Here is an 18652-nt window from a genome sequence, read left to right on the forward strand (position 1 = left end):
TACTTGCCTGTGTTTGCAATTGAAATCTCTCTTTTTTTCCCTCCAAGGGCTTTATTTCTCTATCCCTCATGTTAAATTCTCCAAGGTGCTGAGTATTTCAGCAATGTACCATCCTCATGGCATTTGTAGAGCTGGGATGTAAATCAAGTCTAGGTCTTCCATTGATCCTGGCATTACTCCTCTCCACTGACCTCCTTGTAGGAAGCGGGCTGCTGAAATTTGACCAGCTATCCACTGCCTTTATTTTATGACCTTGTCCTCCTTTCACTTGCTCCAAATTTGCCTCACGCATAAGGGACCCAGCTTCCCTTGCTTTGTTCAGAATCATAGTTGCTTTTTGCATACATTCAAGGCGACTGTACAGGACAAATGTAAGCCATGCTCCTTGTTAAATAGAGACAGACTTGCTTCTCTGCAACACCTTTTCCAAAGGGGAGGAAATCATGCATCTCCTTTGAGACCAGGATCAGTCATTAGGAGATACCAAGAACATGAGGTCCAAATAGCTGGTGAGAGGAGGTCCAGGATGCCAAGGCTGTATTTATAACTTTTTATTTTGCTCTCTTATATTTCCTTCCTTCTGTCTTGCTTCATAGGATCATAGAATCATAGAATAGTTTGTGTTGGAAGGGACCTTCAAAGCTCATCTATTCCAACCTCCCTGCAGTGATCAGGGACATCTTCAGCCAGATCAGGTTGCTCAGAGCCCCGTCCAGCCTGGCCTGGGATGTCTCCAGGAATGAGGCATCCACCACCTCTTTGGGCAACCTGTTCCAGTGTTTCCATCCCTCCATGCTCACTGGCTGCTTCTGGGATATTTAATTTCAGGTTTGCCTTGTTACCTTCCTTGCTCTGGGCAGTTGACAAAGCCATCCAAGCTCCACATCTTCCTCTTGTTGCCCAGCCCCTCTTTCTTCTCCCAGCCTAAACAAATCTCTGAGAATCCTTTGGGATTTACTGTAGATGAAAATTTTGTGTGCACTTGTGGTTTGTGTGTTTTGATGAAGAGGACTTAAATCAGAACAGAAGAAGGTGCATGGTTCTAGCCAGCAATGGGTGGTGGGAATGGAGCAGAGTTTTAAATATGTCCTAAATATTGGACTAATTTAACCTGTTCCCTAAACAAACTCAAGACACTGGATTTTGGAAAGCTACTTAAAGGCTGGCATTTTTTTTTTCAATTGAATTGCACAGAGCAAAGTCCCACGACTTTGTAGCTATTAAAAATAAAGATTTTGGCCCCTTCTATTCCAGTAAAGAGCCAGACAAGAAACAAGTTGTATGCAAATATCAGTATGTTTGCAGTCCTGATATCTGGCTACTGGTTCCTTTCCCTTGACAGTGGCAGGTGAGTGACTGCCCTATCTCGTCCCCTCCAGTCAGCAGCCTGCAACCAGTTGGTGCTGGGAAAGTCTGGAGGAGGCATTTTCGATGTTCTCTAAGTCCTGCTTTTCGGCAACAGTAAAGGAGAATAATATAATTTAATGAAATAGATGGGCTCCTTCCATGAACCAAGCTGCTGAATATAAAGTCTGGCTCCTGGCAGGGACTCTCTGAATCATTCTTCTCCCTCCTCTGCTTTCCCTTCTTGGATGGCAATAAAGAGTCCTGCCACCACACTGAAGCTTCATTAACCTTTATTAATTTTCCCAGGGTTCTGGGATCAAATTTGTCACCATTTCATCTCTTGGCAGTTTGTACTTCTTGAAAAAGATGTCTGACTGTTTTACCTCCTTGGGGAAAAAGATCCTCTGTCTGGTACTTGCTGTTTGGAAACAAATTGGTTGCCAGATCGCAGATTACTCAGGCTCAGCTTTGCTGTCTCCTGTTCTGCATGACTCTGGTGGAGTCAGCTGAGCCATCCTGATTTACAGCAGGCAGTACTGGTGGGTGGGATTTGGTTGCTATTGCTTGATTGTTTCTCTGTTTACTAGGGAGGGTATGTGTCAGGGTTGCAACATGCCCAGTACCACAGAGAACAGAGGTTTTATTTTTCCCCGTAGCAAATTCAGGGCTGATCCACATGGGATGCAAATGCAAAGCTTGCAGAACCGTGAGTTTGGAAGCAACAGGGGTATTTGATGTCCACTGAGAGTTAAATGCCTTTACAGTGGATGCATTATTTACCTCCTGATCTCAACCCCATGGTCTCCAGTGGGAGATTTTCAGTTAGGATACTAGGGTCAGAAGCTTTGCTCTTTCACCTAAGTTGGAAAGGTGCCCAGCCATAGCTCTGTTGGTACCTAGATCACTTTGCTGATACCAGACCTTCATGTCTCCTTGGTAGTGGTGGTAGGGTAGAGTTTCTCAAGGAGACATTCCTTTGAGCTATCCCTTTCCTTTTCACCTGCCTGCTCCACTCAGCATTTTCTGGTTACTCTACAGAGCATTTCTAAGTAGATATTAGTTGCGAGGCAGAGTTTTCCACCAAAAAATACTGCCAGTCCTCACCACAGATCTCAAAACACTATTAGAGATAATCGGATTCATTGTTAGCACATCTGAAAAAGCTAAATCCTCCACAAGTACAGTAAAAGCAACCAACACCCTAGAAAATCATAGCGATTGATTAAAAACTGGGAATAAGGGATCGTATTCTTCATAGTCCAAGTCTCACTAAGAAACAAGGGGTTGAACTGCCAGCCATGCCAAGTGTCACAGGCTGGCTCGGTGCTAAAGCCTCGAGGACTGCTGGTGGCCAAGGCTGCTGGGGCTGGAAAGCCAATGGTCTTGTCAACTGAACGTAGCAGGTCACTGTTGTTTATATACATGTAACCTTTGTAGTGAAAGATCTTGCAGAGTGAACCAAGGTGTATTTACATGACCCATTACCTTGCCATAGCCAATGGACGCTATAATTCCAGAAGCCAATCGCTGAGGTCCACAGATAACAGAAAGCGAGAGGACACTGACGAACTGCAGCACTACGGGTATCCTGCACCTCAAATAGGTAAGCTCTGACCTACCACAACAGCCTCTGGATCTGTCACACTGCCTGGTCACTGCACTTCCCAGCTGGGCTGGGCTGTCTGCATTGACTCGCTTTGCTGTTTCAATGACCCAACTAACAAACTCTTTTCCTCCCAGGTTAGTGTGGGTTTTATCCAACAAATCACACACTGAGCAAATGGTCGTCACCCAGTTTTTTCACATCCCATTGCCCTACAGGGTTGTGTGTTGTTGCCATTAGCCAGAGAAAGCAAAAAGTGTTAGATGCAAAGCCCTAACCAGATCATGCTTCTCACAGGCTGCTTCTCATCACCCTGCCTACTTCTAAGCCACTGCTTTGTTTGAACTATCTAAACAGCCATGGTTCATTAAGCCAAGGCTGACCTTACTGCAAAATAGCCTCTTTGCTGATGTCCATGTCATGCCTTCCCATTGACTGTAGGAGGAGATGTGTAGGGTATGATGGGGAGAGAGCATGACTGCTTTCCTCTGTCACTGGGTCTCTAGTGCTATGCAAGAATTTATATCTGGTAGGTTCTGCAGCAGGACATTCCACCCTCCTGCACTAGGAGGGGAATAATATGTTGTAATATCAGAGAGTATCATCCAGGAAGATGAGAATGAATTGGACTGAGATATATGCCAGGTCCAATCTGGAGAGGTTTTGTGCTCTCCTTTCACAGCTGCCTTTTGTGACAGGAGCTCAACACATCATGGGTCTCAGGCAACACAAGGTGTGCTGACCCTGGCTACAGGTTGAAATCATTACTCAGTGACCTTGCAAATATTTTGTGGTCTGGAAAGGTTTCAGACAGGTGATTTGAAGAACCAGTGAAATAGATTATAAGGGAGTGTGGGTCATATTCTGATGTAAATTAGCTGTGCTCCATCCAACACAGCAAGACTTTGTCAGTCTGCAGCAGTGAAGAGTGTCAGGAAGCTGTGTGGTGTGGAGTCTCTGGGGATGATCAGGCAATGTCTGGGGTTGTGGCTTTCCACGCAAGGCAGGGGACAGTTGGAATTTCCTTGCCACCATGTACTGAATCTGTTCCCTGCAGTGAGCGCAGGATCACTGGCAGTTGGCAAAAGGCTGCAGGAGAAGAAAAGCATTTGCACTGCTGTAACCTGGTGAAGATGAGCTCAACCTCTGTCACATATGTCCAAATGAGGGGGACAAGAAGACCTTCCAAGGCAGGTCCTGCGATATCTCATTGTTCCTGCTCCTCCTGGTCCCAAGTTCTTCTCCAGTGCTTTATTCCAACCTGTGGCTCAGCCATCAGGTTCATAGCTTGGCTTTTCTTCCCACCATGCAGCCAGATACATCATCTGGGCTCAGTGATGCCTGTAATAACTCCCTGCCATCATAGCCACTACTATAGCATGTCTGACTTGGGCTGTTGTATCCCTGAGTGCAGAGTGGGTTGGGAGATGGGCATTGTCCTGCTGCAAGCTTGCCGTATTCCTGCCACTGTCCCAGAAGCAGCAACTGCAGCCAAGTTGTTCAAAGAAATTAGGATGGAGGAGATTTAAAGATCAGGTAGAGGTTACAACTCAGGAAGGGTTTTAGAGAGAGTCTTTAGCTGAGGATGCCAAAGCAAAGCCAACACCTTCCCTAGCAACTAACACAGTCTGTAGGAAATAGAACATTGCACGTACACTCAAAACCTGGAAAAATGTGAAATATGAAAAATAGCTGATGTAGCTATAAGGACTAGGGATGAGAGGATGACCCTTCTCCTGCCAGCCCTCCACAGCCCTGGCATCCAGGTCCTGTTGGCCATCAGGCTCTGGCACTCTTGTGGTCTCAGCTGCGGTGCTGTTGGCTGACCACATGTCTCTCCCAGCAATAGCACAAGAGTGAGATCCAGCCCAGCAGGTCCCTGGCATGGGCCCTCCTGACTCAGCCCACAGAATGCTTCCAGGAGGTCTTTGCCAGCTTTAGGATGTGAGAGAAGTGGATGCACGTGGGGAGGTATCAGATTGGCAGATGACGCCAAAAAAATGGGATCCTGGCAAAGGGATGGCAACAATGTGCTGCTCGATTAGTGTTGAGAGAAGAAGCATCATGGAGAAGCCACAGGCACTGACAGGGACCCTGCAGGCTGATGAGCTCTCAGTAAGGCTGGCTCAGGGCTGGCCAGATGCTGGAAATGATCCTGGATTGTTGTGCTACGTCCTGTGGAGTGATGCCCAAAATGTCTCCTGCAGCACCTGCTGGGACCTGTCCAGCTGCAGGAGAGGAGCTGCAGCTGGCTCTATGGGAGCACCGAGCCCTACAAAGGGACATCTTCCCAGCTGTAGTGGGGTCTTCCCCGCTCCTAACTCTTTTGGGACACTCCTGTTAATCCCCAAGTCAGCCCTGAGCATTGCAGGACTAATCAAAGCTCAGTCCTGCAGAGACATCTGTCTACAAGCACCAGTCATGATGGAGGGCAGTGCATGGCTCCTTGTCCTCTATCAGGTGAAGACTGATTTGGTGGAGTGCATCTCTGGAAGGTCTATTTATATGACAGTAATGAGATGTACTACAGGGTGTTCAAACTCGATGAGCATGGTAGACTCATGCCCTTATATCAAAAAGTAGAGCCAGGATCCACTTCTGGGATAAATAATTGGAAGATATCAAGTCTAGTAAATTGTATTTGCTGCACACAGAGGTGCAGAAATCCTTCTCATCCATAGTTTTGGTGGTGAAGATGCATTCTACTTCTCTTGGGTGGAGAACAAGAGAGTTTGCTCTGATTCCTGAGAGTGTCTCAGAACTGGGTCTGGAATGGTTTGAAAATCAGTTGAATTTCTACAATGTTTGAGACTAGACTGGACATAATGCCCTAATAGGCTGAGTTCATTCAAAATGACACCAAACCCAAAGGAGCAACCAACACTTGGAAAATAAACTATATTAGGGATTTTAAAACCAGGGATTGGTGCAATGTGAGAGATGATAATTGAGGAGGTTTATGTCTAATCATACCTATTTCTACTGTGAAGGGGCAAAGGTCAAAAATAATAAAGAAGAGGAAAGAATTAGAAGTGAAATTTGGTTCAAAGATGCCATTAATTCACCTAGTAGCACAGTAACTCTTGTCTGAATATGGAGATTGCAAAACCACAGCCAGGTCTGAGTGGGGAGGTGGTGGGACAGCAGCGTCTCCAAGCCATGAGTTGCTGATGGAGGAGGCAACTGTTTCTCTGCAGGCTTCCCCTGGCCTTTCAGAAAGACTTTTGGGGCAAAAACTATCAGTATTTGGCTACCAAAAAATGCCAGCTCCCTGCCACTGAGAGCCTAGATGCTGTTGGGTGCAGTATTGGAGAGGTTGCTCAACGTCAAGGGAGGAGGTTCTCTGAGCAATGTAAAGGCATCATCTGTCAGTGCAGCAACCAAGCAGGCTTGGTAGCAGGAATGGTTGGGATTTGTGGGCCAAAGAGGGATCTCTTGAAATCTGAGCCACTCTAGGTGGCAAATGCTGAAATGATGGTACCAAAAAAGTAACTTTCTAATGGGGAACCCGGAGTATCACAGGACTGTCTATCTGACAGAGCCAGTTGAGTTCTTTATTGGGAAGGCAGCAAAATTACCATGGAAATGCAGATCTCTGTATACCAGAAGATCTAATATTTGAGAAACAGCATATGGGAGCAAGGTTTTCTTGAAGCCCCAAAGTCTCAAAACACACAATGTTTTCTACACATCCCAGAGAAAGACCAACGGTTCATAACATTTATTTACCTGGAACCATCTGGGCATATTACTGAAAGAAAACACAAAAGCAAAGGGATACAGTATTGAGCAACTTTGGCTTAATGAACAAAGGCACTTACATCTCAGGATTATCATTGTAATGGCATAGATGAGGTGAAGAGTCATCCTTACCTCCACTTCTTTTTAAGTCCAGCTGGTAAATAAAGGAATGAAAGCCTGTCCGATTTACATTAAGGACAGGTTTTCCTCTACACTTTCGCCCTTCAACAGTCCTGCACATGTTGATTCACCAGCCTCCGATTAATGGGCATACTTTTAATTACAAATCATCTGAATGACTGGAGACATTCTAAGTAAATGTGCTGAAAACCGTGACATCTAATGAATAACACAGATAAATACCAAAAATCCCAGTGAGCAGATTGATGAGGGCCACAAATCCTTGAAATCCTGCATAAAATTTAATTGCATGCAAAAAACTCCCTTAAGACACCAGTAAATAAATACACCACCTTGAGGAAGAAGCCAGACATGCAGAACTTTAGATCAGCTGAGGTAATATTAGACAGCTTGGTGGTCTCCAACCCTTACAGTACCCATCACAGTTCCTGTACTGACATGGACTTTCACTCAGCTGATTTATAACCCACATTGCCCTACAGGCAGGCTGAGATCTCAAGCTGTAGCAGCCCACTGTTAGAGTCCCCTCCATGCTCCACGTTACAGCTGATCAATCCAACACAGCGTCTACTGTCCAGTTTTCTTTGGGAATGGGGTGACAGCATGGGAAAACACATCCAACTGCTGGGTGCAGCTCAGGCTGTGCCATGTTTTACAAGCCCTGAAGTCAAGTTTACCTTCTGCACCCAGTGCCATGATACTTCTTATATCATCCATAGTCTGCCAGATGAATCTGCTTATGAGGTGACACAGTGCAGTCTGATGCTCTGAAGAGTATTCGTTATGTATATTATCCATTATGTGCTGCTCTAGTATGCATCCTCAAAGATGTGTTGGTGTTTATTTGTGCCATATGCCTGTGTACTGTACACACTAGATGTTATGTTCTAGGTTCACCATGTATAATTATTAGCAACCTATTAAAAATCTAAAAACCTAACCAATGCAGAAATTAATGAAATGAAACAGAGCAAGTTTTCGTCTGGGGGAGAGAGGTATTTTCTCAAGGATAGACTAACGCCTAAGAAACTAATGGAAAACTATCCTTTCCTTGCCCATGTCACACTTCTGGTGACTTATCTGGAGGCTGCAGCCTGACTGAAACGCTCCTGGCATGACCATTTGTCTACAGGGATATTAATGACAAATGGAATATGTCTCATTGTTTTCCAGTCCCATCTCTTGATAATGGGATGCTTTTATTTGCCTTTCCAATCCTGCCCCATCAGGTAAGCAGCTGATAGGGACTGGATGATGTCTGGGAACAGTTAACCTTGTTCTGTATCATATGGTCAAAGCAGATCCTCTCCAAAGGTAAAGGAGATGACAAGAGAAATCTCTGTGGGATTACTTCAGCCAATGTCCTTCTCAGGCACTGTCATCTTCTGTTTTGTCTGCTCCTCCACTGCCAATCTGCATTGGCAGGGGCTGTGAGAAAGCAGGGAAAGGAGTTGAATCTTTACAACTGCTCAATTTATGGACCCATTTACTATATCCATCTAATCATTTTTACTTAATTGGTACTATCTCTGAGTAGAAGCTATGTATCCCAGCTCACATGGTTCTGCAGTGGCTACACCACTTTGTCATCAGTAGTCGAGCCTGCCGTGCCCAGTGCCCCAATGCTTCCACACTGTCCTTCTTCCTTTTTTTTTCTTTGTACCTCTATGCTACAGTTCTGTGCAGTACCCCAAAAAAACTTGTAGCCCATTGTCAGCCCTCACGTTTTCTCACCAATCCCCTTGCACTCTTCTGGTCACACCACATGTGGGACACATTGCACAGATTGCCAGCAACTCGTGAAGTACAACTTGGAAAGCCCTGCCCTGGAGATCCGGGTGCCAAGGATGCCACGTCCTCACCTTCTGCTCCAACCCCAACAGGTGACCCCGCGGCGGAGGAGTGGTCCCCATGGAGCGTGTGTTCGACCACCTGCGGGGAGGGCTGGCAGACCAGGACAAGGTTCTGTGTGTCGTCTTCCTACAGCACCCAGTGCAGTGGCCCTCTCCGGGAGCAGAGACAGTGCAACAACTCTGCCGTGTGCCCAGGTGGGCTGAGCGCTCCATGTACATGTGGGCAGGAGGGGAAGGGAGATATGCAGAGGATTGACTGCCTGTGATATCTCCACTGTGATATCTTCTTGGAAAGAGATGTTTTTTATTTCCTCTCCCTTCTTTTTGTACCCTAAAACCTCATACAGAGACCTTTGCTAGACCAAGCACCATTAGGTGGGCACTTGTTTCGTGCGGTATGAACAATTAGATGTTATCTAAAGGCAATGAACACAGTACATCTGAAAGGCATGTGCCCTTTGAGGTCTTTCCAAGTATGGAGCAGACTGGGAAGGAGAAGAGGACCCTCTCAGTTGCTCAGATACCAATACTAGTCACACTGCTGCACTCATTTCTGTTTTCATATTCCTTATTCCACAATTTTAATGGAAAAGCACCATCTGGGAAGCCTGGACATAATTTTGAAGAAGTATGCTATTTAACCCAGGTGTGTTATTCACAAGTCCTGACCAGCAACGTCATTGTTCAGAACCACTCTTACAATGGTGAAACCACCAAGCTGTTTTTCCATGCTTGTTCTTGCATTTCCTCCTCTAGTTATCTTTTATAATGCAAGATATCTGATAACAGTTACAAAATATTAGTTTTGAATGCCCTTTCCTGAGACTAGTGGATCAGTCGCTGTTAGCAACCAGTGAAGGACTGGAAAAGTACCTGTATATATATATATATATATATATTTTATTTTCCCCCCCCAAAGCATTATTGATTTTGTGTTACCTTCTCCAGTAAAGCTGCAAGGGATTAAGTCCCTTAAGAGAGATCAGTACATTCTTGTAACATTTGGCCTCTAGAAATTACAGTGACTAACCTTCCATAGATAACCTAGCTAGATTAGATTAGATTGGAGAAAACTAGACCAGTTTAGATTAGAAGGCTTTAGATGTCTAGTTCCAGGAGTCACCAGTGATGGTCTGACCAGTGTTGGACCATGTTGCCCATCCCATTTTGTCCTTCCAAGTCTCCCTAGCTTTTCCCTGTGGTATCACTGATGTATGGTAGTAATTAGTAACCAGACTAAAACTTTCCTGGGAGCTTGAAAATTCTGTAGCCTTTGATGATGTAGTACAAAAGATGTTGAGGGAAGGAAATAAGGGTAATAAGTGACAAAATGATAGTGATGCTGCCTCCCAAAGGGTGCTGGGTTTTTTTGTTCCTCTCTAGGTAAGTGCATCTCTAGCTCACGAAATGCCCTTTCTCTTGGCTCAAAAATCTGAAAAATTGGGGTAAATTAAAAGTGTGTTGTGATTTATTTCAAGTAGGCCAGAAAGTAACAGACATTTGATGTCGATACCAAAGTGTAAAAAGTTATGTGACATTCCTCTTTCACATTTTGAGTTAGTTTGTTCTTGGCCTTCCCACACTCACTTCTCACATGCTGCTCATTCTGACTGGGAAGATACTGTGTTCCATGTGCCCACTGACTTCTTCAGACCTCCTTTGGAAAGGAAACTTACTTCTTTTGCTTTGATTGCAGTGCATGGCACCTGGGATGAGTGGTCCCCATGGAGCCTGTGCTCTTCCACGTGTGGAAGAGGGTACAGGGACCGGACCCGGACATGCAAACCCCCACAATTTGGTGGAAACCCCTGCGAGGGCCCAGAGAAGCAAACCAAGTTCTGCAACATTGCACTTTGCCCAGGTAAGGCAGTTAGAGATTCAAAGCCTTTGCTCCAGTAGGTGTCCCTGTCTCTGAAGATGCTCACACATGTTCACCATCGAGTGGGTCTGTAGATGCCTCAGCTGAATGAGTACACAGCCTGCACTGTCCTAAAGAAGATCTATAAGGAAATGACACATTGAAGGAACAACCTAGAGGTGTTTTCTGGGGTTATTCAGCTCAGCATTGTCTTAGGTTCACATTTGCCCTGTGTAAAAACTTTCAGAGGACACGTTATATGGGTTGGATCTGGACTGACCCAGCTATCTTTATTTCCAAGACCATCTTAAGCTTCTCACCTGTTACTTCCAGTGACTGGTTTAAAGTTATTTTGCCTGACTGAGCTTATTGTGCTGGAATTAATTAATAGTTTTGCTTGTTAGCAATATATGTGCATTAATTCACTATATATGCAAGTCTTCTCTGTACCGGATCCTGGTTACTGACATGGACTAAGAGTCTTCTGAGAGCCTTCCATCCCTATTTTAATACTTTTAAGAACTTTTTCCCCACCCTATATTTAACTTCCAAATGACTTTCCCTGAGTTTTACTTTGAAACACCATAAAGAAACTTCAAGATGAAATGGCTTTTACCCACTGGAAATCCACTCGTGTCCTTGTGGTTTCCTTCTCCTGAATCAGACTGGACCTGGGTCAAAGTCCCCATTAATTTATCTCAGGATGTCCTGCTGAACATGATCTGAACAAGAGGGAGCTCCCCAACGCTTCTGCTCTCTCCTGCAGTAATGTCAACTGACATTTTTCCAGTTTAATGAGAATCACTATGAGACATTATTATGTCCCTGGAGGAGGACAGGGATTGTGGGAGTGATGAGAACTTTGTGAAAACATTTGTGAGAAGTCTCCTGGCATTTCCCACCCAGTTTTCATCTCAAGTAACTATCTTTGAGTTTCTGGCCGCTGTCCAGAAGACTCTACTCAGAATAAGAACATACCAGACACCAAATTGACTCTGTCATAAAAAAAAACGAATTGAAGAAGTCAGATCTGGCATTGCTTGGGAAATAAAACATATCCTGAGTTAACATTGATCCATAATTAATTTAAATACAAATAAATATGTGGATACACTGCAGCGAATGAAACAGTTGTTGGAAAGACAAGCAGTCCAACTGCAAGACTTCAGCTCTAATTAACGCCACAAAGGCAATCAGTGGCTTTACTGTGCTAAATGAGTATGGCGTTGGGGGAAGCACTGAAGCACAACAATGGGCGCTGCTCAGCACTTGACACACCAGACAGTCATATCCCTTATTACCACCCTGCTCTGAGGATTTATTGCTACAACTGATAAAAAATGCTCTTCTGCAGGGACAACAGAACTTTTGTTCCTCCAGAGCAGTAGATATCACAGGCTGAGCTCCAAGTCCTTTGAAGAGAGATGAGGAAGACAATGCCATTCTCTGTGTAGACTACACCAGCCAAATTCTAAAAAACATTTTTGATAGACTCACACTGAGGTGTGACAATTGCATTGAGGAGTCTTTGCTGTGGCTGTGATGAAGAGCTCTCAGCATCTTGCCCAAGAGACATCTTAATGTCAGCACATATGGCTGGAGGTGCAACATGACCATCTCTCTCCATTTTCTTAAACATCTTTGAAATTACAGTTCATCAATAAATAATCTCTCATCTCAAAGGAAATTACTTGTTCCCTGTCTCAAACTGAATGAGAAATTTATGCATGTGGCTCTTCCTTATTTTCCTGTCTCCAAATGCTCACACTTGTGGTAAGCTGCCCATCACCACTTCCACAGCAGCAGGCATAGCTGAGGTAAATTCAGCTTTTTTAGCAAATTCAACTTTTTTTAGTAAACACAACTTTTACTTTGGTAAATGTAATCTTATTTTCTCAGTATAGGCGAATACAAATGAACGGCAGGCACCATCAGTTCATGGTAACTACCAGCACTTCCTTCAGTTAGAAAAATCACATGAATTTATACCTGGTAGGATCTACTTTGTGCAATTTTGGATCATTTCCAGAGAGGAATCACCTGCAAGTCACCACTTTTTGCATTTCCCTTCCTTGGGATTGATAGGCATTGACATGATGCTGTGAATTTATGCACGATGAAAACACCAGGCTTGGATTGCTAAAAACGAACACTTTTTATACTTTTATGTACCTTTATGCCTGCCTCATTTTACACACCTCCTGATCTCACGTGACAACCTCTGAATTGACAGTTACTCATTTGGATGTTTTTGACATTTTTTTACGTACTTGCAAATAAACAGCTGCTCAACTACACAACTGCAATGGGGTTTATTTGGGGCTGTTTGGGTCCTTGCAGATTACACAGTGGACCAGGTTGCATCTATTTTTCTCTTGGACTGACAAAAAAAAAAAAAAAAGAAGATGAGCTGCAATGTACAGCAACATGATTTGCGCCAGAATTCGGAATTTTCGTGGATTTGGGTTGTTTTTTTCCAAGTGAGAGCTAGAAGCTAGTGAGAGCTAAACAGAGCATGATGACCGCTGCTAATGAGAAAAAAGTGCTCCAGGAATAGCAGGCTGGGTGATGGATCTGTTGATCAGGGACCAATTAGGGTGCAACTGCCACACTTGGGAATGTCTCACACTGCATCACGCTAATAAGATGTATTCATGTTTCTCTCCAGCCCCGTTCCTATCCTAACCTCTCTTGTTCCTGCCTCCTCTATTTAATTACCAAAGACATTGCTGTGTAGAGACATATCAAGCCTGTCGGTGTTAATTCAGCTGTGAGAGAAGAACATTGACCACACACGCGCACTCCACTTGTGGTCTCTTGTTGGAGCACACCTTTGGTCTGAGCATTTCCCAGCTAGCAGTGTGAATATCTGTGAATAACGCTGTGGTTTGAGTTTCTGCGTGTGCTTTAATGATAAACAGAGCATTTGGGTGCTGGAGAAAGTTCCCTTCCTGCATATTTGTGCCTTGCTTTGGTGAAAAATGGGTTGCCTCAAAAAGTGCTGATTGCCCAAAATGGGAAATGTCATGGTAATGTATTGATTCCTTCAAAAATTTTCAGTGAAAGCATGATCCATGCTCTCTGTTTTGATGTTATGTTGTAATCGGCACTATTAATAGTTTTGACTTTAGTGTTGGAATGTGTAATATCAATAATTTCAACTGTTATGGTGTCATGTGGAGTATGGACATAAAAATTGAAATGTTATGGTACTTGCATCCTGCCAGGCCACAACATAACAGTCAGAGCTTGCAGAGGGTTCCAACAAATTGCCATTGCCAAAGTTGTCTGAACTTTTCCTTGGTGATCCGTGCCCTCTCTCATGCTGGGTGACTCCAATTTGTCCCCCCTTGTCTCAGTCCCCTGTAGGCACAGGCCAGAGACTCTTGCACATATCTCCTTCCAGAGGGAGCGATTTTCACATTCAGTTTTGTTTTCTCTCTTTGGGCCACTCAGTGGACGGCAACTGGAATGAGTGGTCGAGCTGGAGCTCCTGCTCGGCCTCCTGCTCCAACGGTACCCAGCAACGGACAAGAGAGTGCAATGGACCTTCCTACGGGGGAGCCGAATGCCAGGGACACTGGGTGGAAACCAGGGACTGCTTCCTACGCCAATGCCCAGGTCAGTGAACAACAACTTTGTCTTGGGTCATCCTTCTCTGCAGTTCCAGGTAAGCTTTTGTGAAATCCCCTCCTATTTCCTTTGGAGAAAAACTGCACAGTTTTCACCAGTAATGCAGTAATAAGGAGGTTGTGGGTCATAACAATGGACCATGTAAGTCAAAATCCATAGCTGGCAAATGCTCCAGAAGACCCTAGAGAGGTGAGTTATTATCTACAGGGAACATGTCTTTCTAACCTTAGATGCCGTGTTTTGGCATATTTTTAAAACAAACAAAAAATCAATGAAACCGTTTTCATGTTTTTATGCTCCAAGATGTTTCATCTTTCCTTCTTTTTTGTTATTCTTTTCTTCTACCAAATCACCACTTCTAGTTATATTTGAAGCAAACAGGGAAGCAACCACTGTTGTGTCACAGGTTTGAACCTTGTCTGTGACGATGTCTGACACAATGAAGCCTTGATTCATGCCTAGGACTTGCCACTTATTTTACTCATGTAGCTTTGTCTTCAGATAATAATCATAGCAATAATAATGATAATAGTAATAACTCCTGCTGCTGCTTCTGTTGTAACAAGTACCTTACATTCAGCATAATCACCTTGTCTTCATACCGTGGACCATGGTGCTCCAAGAGAGCCATTTCATGCAGAAGAAGCAAAGAAAATTGAAGCAAGTACCAGATCACACCTGACACCACAAATCTGCATTTCTCAGACTGACACCAGCATTGTAGAGTTGCAGGTGGAGTTTCTTCCTTTCTGTGCAGGAGTCTTGGGAGAGGCCATTGAAAAGGGACTAGTTTGGTCAGCTGGTGTGGAAAACATTCTGATCTGGAAAGAAGGCTCAAACAACTAGAAGCCTTCAAGAGACACCAGGAACCAATTTTTCTTGCCATGCTTCTTCTGGACCATTCCCTGGCTCTCCCTGGGTGCTCCACCCCTGTTAGCCCACTGGACTGAGAAGGATTGGACCCCTGAGATGGAGAGGGCCTTTCTCCCTTTTCCACCCTTTTCCACAAGAAAAGGGACAGCCAGAAACAGGTCATTTCTTAGAGGCACTTCTCATACCTTGTAAGCAAGTACTGTCATTTTCTCTACTCCACAAACATAGAAACCAGTACCTCTTCAGCCTGGTATACCTGTTTCCTCAGGGAATTCCTATCCTTTCTGGTAGCATCACCATCTGCAGCAGAGCATAACCAGTATTTAATGAAGATATTGGACTTTCCTACATGGTCCTTAGTAGATTTTGACGTTTAGGTATCTCGCTCCTTCTTTGCAACTTATGAAGATCTTCAAAGACAAAACGGGCCCCACTCTTTTTTAGACAACCTTGTCCCACTGATTTCAGAGTTATCAAAGCAATGTTGGTCATGGCTTCCGCTACAAATGGCATCACTGAAGACGCTAATGTTCTTTTACTTCTTGGAGGAGAAGAGAGGGATCCCCCACTCTCCCAAAAGGAGTTATTCAACCCATGACATGTTAACTCCTAATTAAAACCCAAATAAGAATCAGGAGATTTAGGTCTTTGCTCTAGTTCTGTCACTGAGTTGTTGTTTCTCATCTGTGATGCAGCAGAGGAGAATGTTTCCCTACCTTGCAGGCTTGTTGTGAGGGATAATTAACATTTTTATAGTGCTTTGATAAATGCCATTGTTAATGTAAAAGAAGTAGCATTTTGATAAATGCCATTGTTAACATAAAAGAAGTAGCATTTCCACTGGATCTGTAAAGATGCTGGGAGAAAATACAATGGAATAAGACAACGTCCTCATTTTATTTCCAAGGCCCATGAAGCAATAGTGCAATGGAAAAGGCTGGAGGGAGGTTTATTTGGAAATGGCTGGAGGGAGGTTTATTTGATGTTTCTTTATAGTTTACTGCCTGAGGGCTCTGCTGGTCTCTCTAAATCCCTGGGCCAGACCTTCTCTGGGAAGGTCTGTTCACGCATACATTGTGCATCCCAACCAAACTCAAGTGATGGACTTTGACTAGCAGATGTGGCTGCTAGACAGGTTGAATCCCTGCCCACCTGAAGAGTGTTCGTGACCACAGCCCCGAATCTGAGCCCAAGGAAAGAGATAGGGCTGTTTTTACAGGAGGTGAGGATGCTGAGAAGAAACACAAGAATACCCTTCAACCATTAAAGAGCTGCTGCAATGGGAAGGAGGACACACTGATTTCATGTCTGTTGAGGACCAGACAAAGATCTGAGGCAGGAGACCTCCCTTCCCACTGAGGCGTGCTCTACTCACCCTGTGTTCCAGTGCTCATCTTGGGATATAGTCTCCTTCTGTTGCAGATTAGATTTGGGACATGACAGTCTGTTTCTCTTCTCTTTTTTTGTCTCCAGTGGATGGGAAGTGGCAGGCCTGGGGAGTGTGGGGCAGCTGCACCACCACGTGTGGAGGTGGGACTCAGAGACGTGACCGCATGTGCTACGGACCCTTCTTTGGTGGAGAGACTTGCCGGGGCCCTAAGGAAGAGTATAAGCAGTGCAACGACAGAAAGTGTCCTGGTATGTACCCCAGACCCCTCATGCTTTCCTTTGCATGGGGAAGAAAGAGTGTCCTGTGTCAGAAAGATGAATGCAACAAGGAGTTGTGATATGTTTGAACCCTGCCTATGACTCAGGCACAAGACAAGACAATGGCTTGATTTATTTTCTGCCCAAACCAGTGTAACCATACTAATTTCAGTGAATGTTTGGTAAGTCCCACCAGGCTAACCTTGATGTTTTTCATGTTTTCATTACCATAGAGTCATAAGAGGAAAAGACACACTGAAAGCAAAAATTGATATCAGAGTCTTGAATCCATGAAGTAGTTGAATATTGAAGATGCCACAGTAGTTTACCTAGCCCCTGGGACACCTGCACACCATTTAATTTTTAAAAAGGACAGATGTGTCTACATCTGTCAGAGTCTCACCCAATCTCACTCTCCTCCAACTACAGCCATGGGAGCAGCATCCATTTGAGAAAAAAGGGTGCAAAAGCCTGAATGGAGGGTGAATGAGCTCTAGGACAGGGGAAAAACTGGGGTTTAACATGAAAAATAAGCAGGAGCAGATACTTGCAAATGGGAATGTCTGTTTTGGTCTCTCACACAGCATAAAGAGGCCAGAAAAAAAGGCCTGTGCACCACTTTTATTTTCTTTCTCAGTCTCAGTTGAAGCATCTGATGAAATAGCTGGTGGGGAATCAATGGCTGGTGTGATGTTGGCAGTCAGACTGCATCGATTGTAACGGGCCCTGATTTTTGACCAAAAGAGTAATTAATTGTCAGAATATCACAGTGGGAGACAGGGGAGATTCTTACGGCAGCATCCTGGTGGTCCTAGCAAAAAAGAGCATCTCCTTAAAAGACAGGCTGGAGCTCGGCACAGCAGTAGCTGTTTTGGTGCCGATGTTTTTGGGGACGGATCTGCCACATTGAGGACAGCTGACCCTCAGACTCCCTTATAAACTCCTGAAGACAAAGATGAAAGCCAAAGCACTTCAGCATGGAAGTTTCAGCCCATTTAGCTGGAAGATAACAGAGCAAGAGGCTCTGTGCCTGAGAGAACATATTCATTCTTTCCAGCTATGCTTTAATAAAAGACATCACCTCTCTTTACAAGCTGTGCCTCTCAATTAGCAGTGGTGTGTGAGAGTCTCCTCTAACTCAGCCACAAAGCTCTCCCTCACCATAGAAAATCTTAGCACCGGGTTGTCTGGTGGTGTCTACAGAGTGATGCAGATTTAGTTCAGCTTCACTGTGTGCCAGCTGGGGCCCTGGCAGAACAAGCCCAATCTTTTATTCTCTTTCTGCAGGGGCTGATGCCTGCACAGTGCTCAAAAGGAAAAGGCATGTCTCAGGGACTGAGTCCTGCTAGGGTTCAAAACCAGAAGGGTCTCGTTGCAGTTGTTAATTTGCAGTGGAAGGAAAAAAGGTGGGGAGTCATCAGAGGCTAAAAATAAACCCGTTCAATTTGTTCTCAAGAAAGTATCAAATGCCAGCATGATTTGATTTGAACAGAAGAATTGAACTTAATTAGGTTAGTTATTAAAATCTCCCAGTGCTAATAGGTTACTCTGGTAAAAAGGATTTTGTTATGAAGCAATATCAAAAAGGGGAAAAAAAAAAAAAAGAGAGAAAAAAAGAGTAAAGACCTAAAAAGGATGAAATTATTCTCTCCTGGCCTGGGAATTGCTTCTACACTCACTGGCAAGACAACACCAGAAAATCAGTGTATTTCTAACGAGCATCTCTGATCCACAGCATCCCTCAGCGGTCCCCAGGGAGACTGCAGGGGTGATGAGACCAGGAAGGTTTGACAGGTCAGAGGAGGAGAACGGGGACGTCAGATGTGAACGCACTCCCTCTCTGCTTTTTACATGCTCTGTTGTTTTGTAGCCAAGGGTGCAAGATGCTTCCCAACCCGCACCCCAAACCCTCTTTCGAAACACAGTTTGATGTGGAGAATCTGTGATTGTGGCCAA

General features: G+C 44.4%; 1 protein-coding gene across 2 annotated transcripts in view; it reads left to right on the forward strand.

Annotated features, from left to right (window-relative positions):
• ADGRB1 (adhesion G protein-coupled receptor B1) overlaps positions 1-18652 on the forward strand; it is a 213245-nt gene that overhangs the window by 55053 nt on the left and 139540 nt on the right. For both annotated transcript variants that reach the window (XM_065627733.1, XM_065627734.1), the window contains 6 exons: positions 2843-2950; positions 8716-8880; positions 10382-10554; position 13140; positions 14000-14164; positions 16523-16687. In XM_065627733.1, the coding sequence (XP_065483805.1) occupies positions 2843-2950; positions 8716-8880; positions 10382-10554; position 13140; positions 14000-14164; positions 16523-16687 (777 nt within the window). The remainder of the gene's footprint in view (positions 1-2842; positions 2951-8715; positions 8881-10381; positions 10555-13139; positions 13141-13999; positions 14165-16522; positions 16688-18652) is intronic.

The sequence above is a fragment of the Caloenas nicobarica genome, chromosome 2 (genome assembly GCF_036013445.1).
Source record: "Caloenas nicobarica isolate bCalNic1 chromosome 2, bCalNic1.hap1, whole genome shotgun sequence".
NCBI lineage: Eukaryota > Metazoa > Chordata > Aves > Columbiformes > Columbidae > Caloenas > Caloenas nicobarica.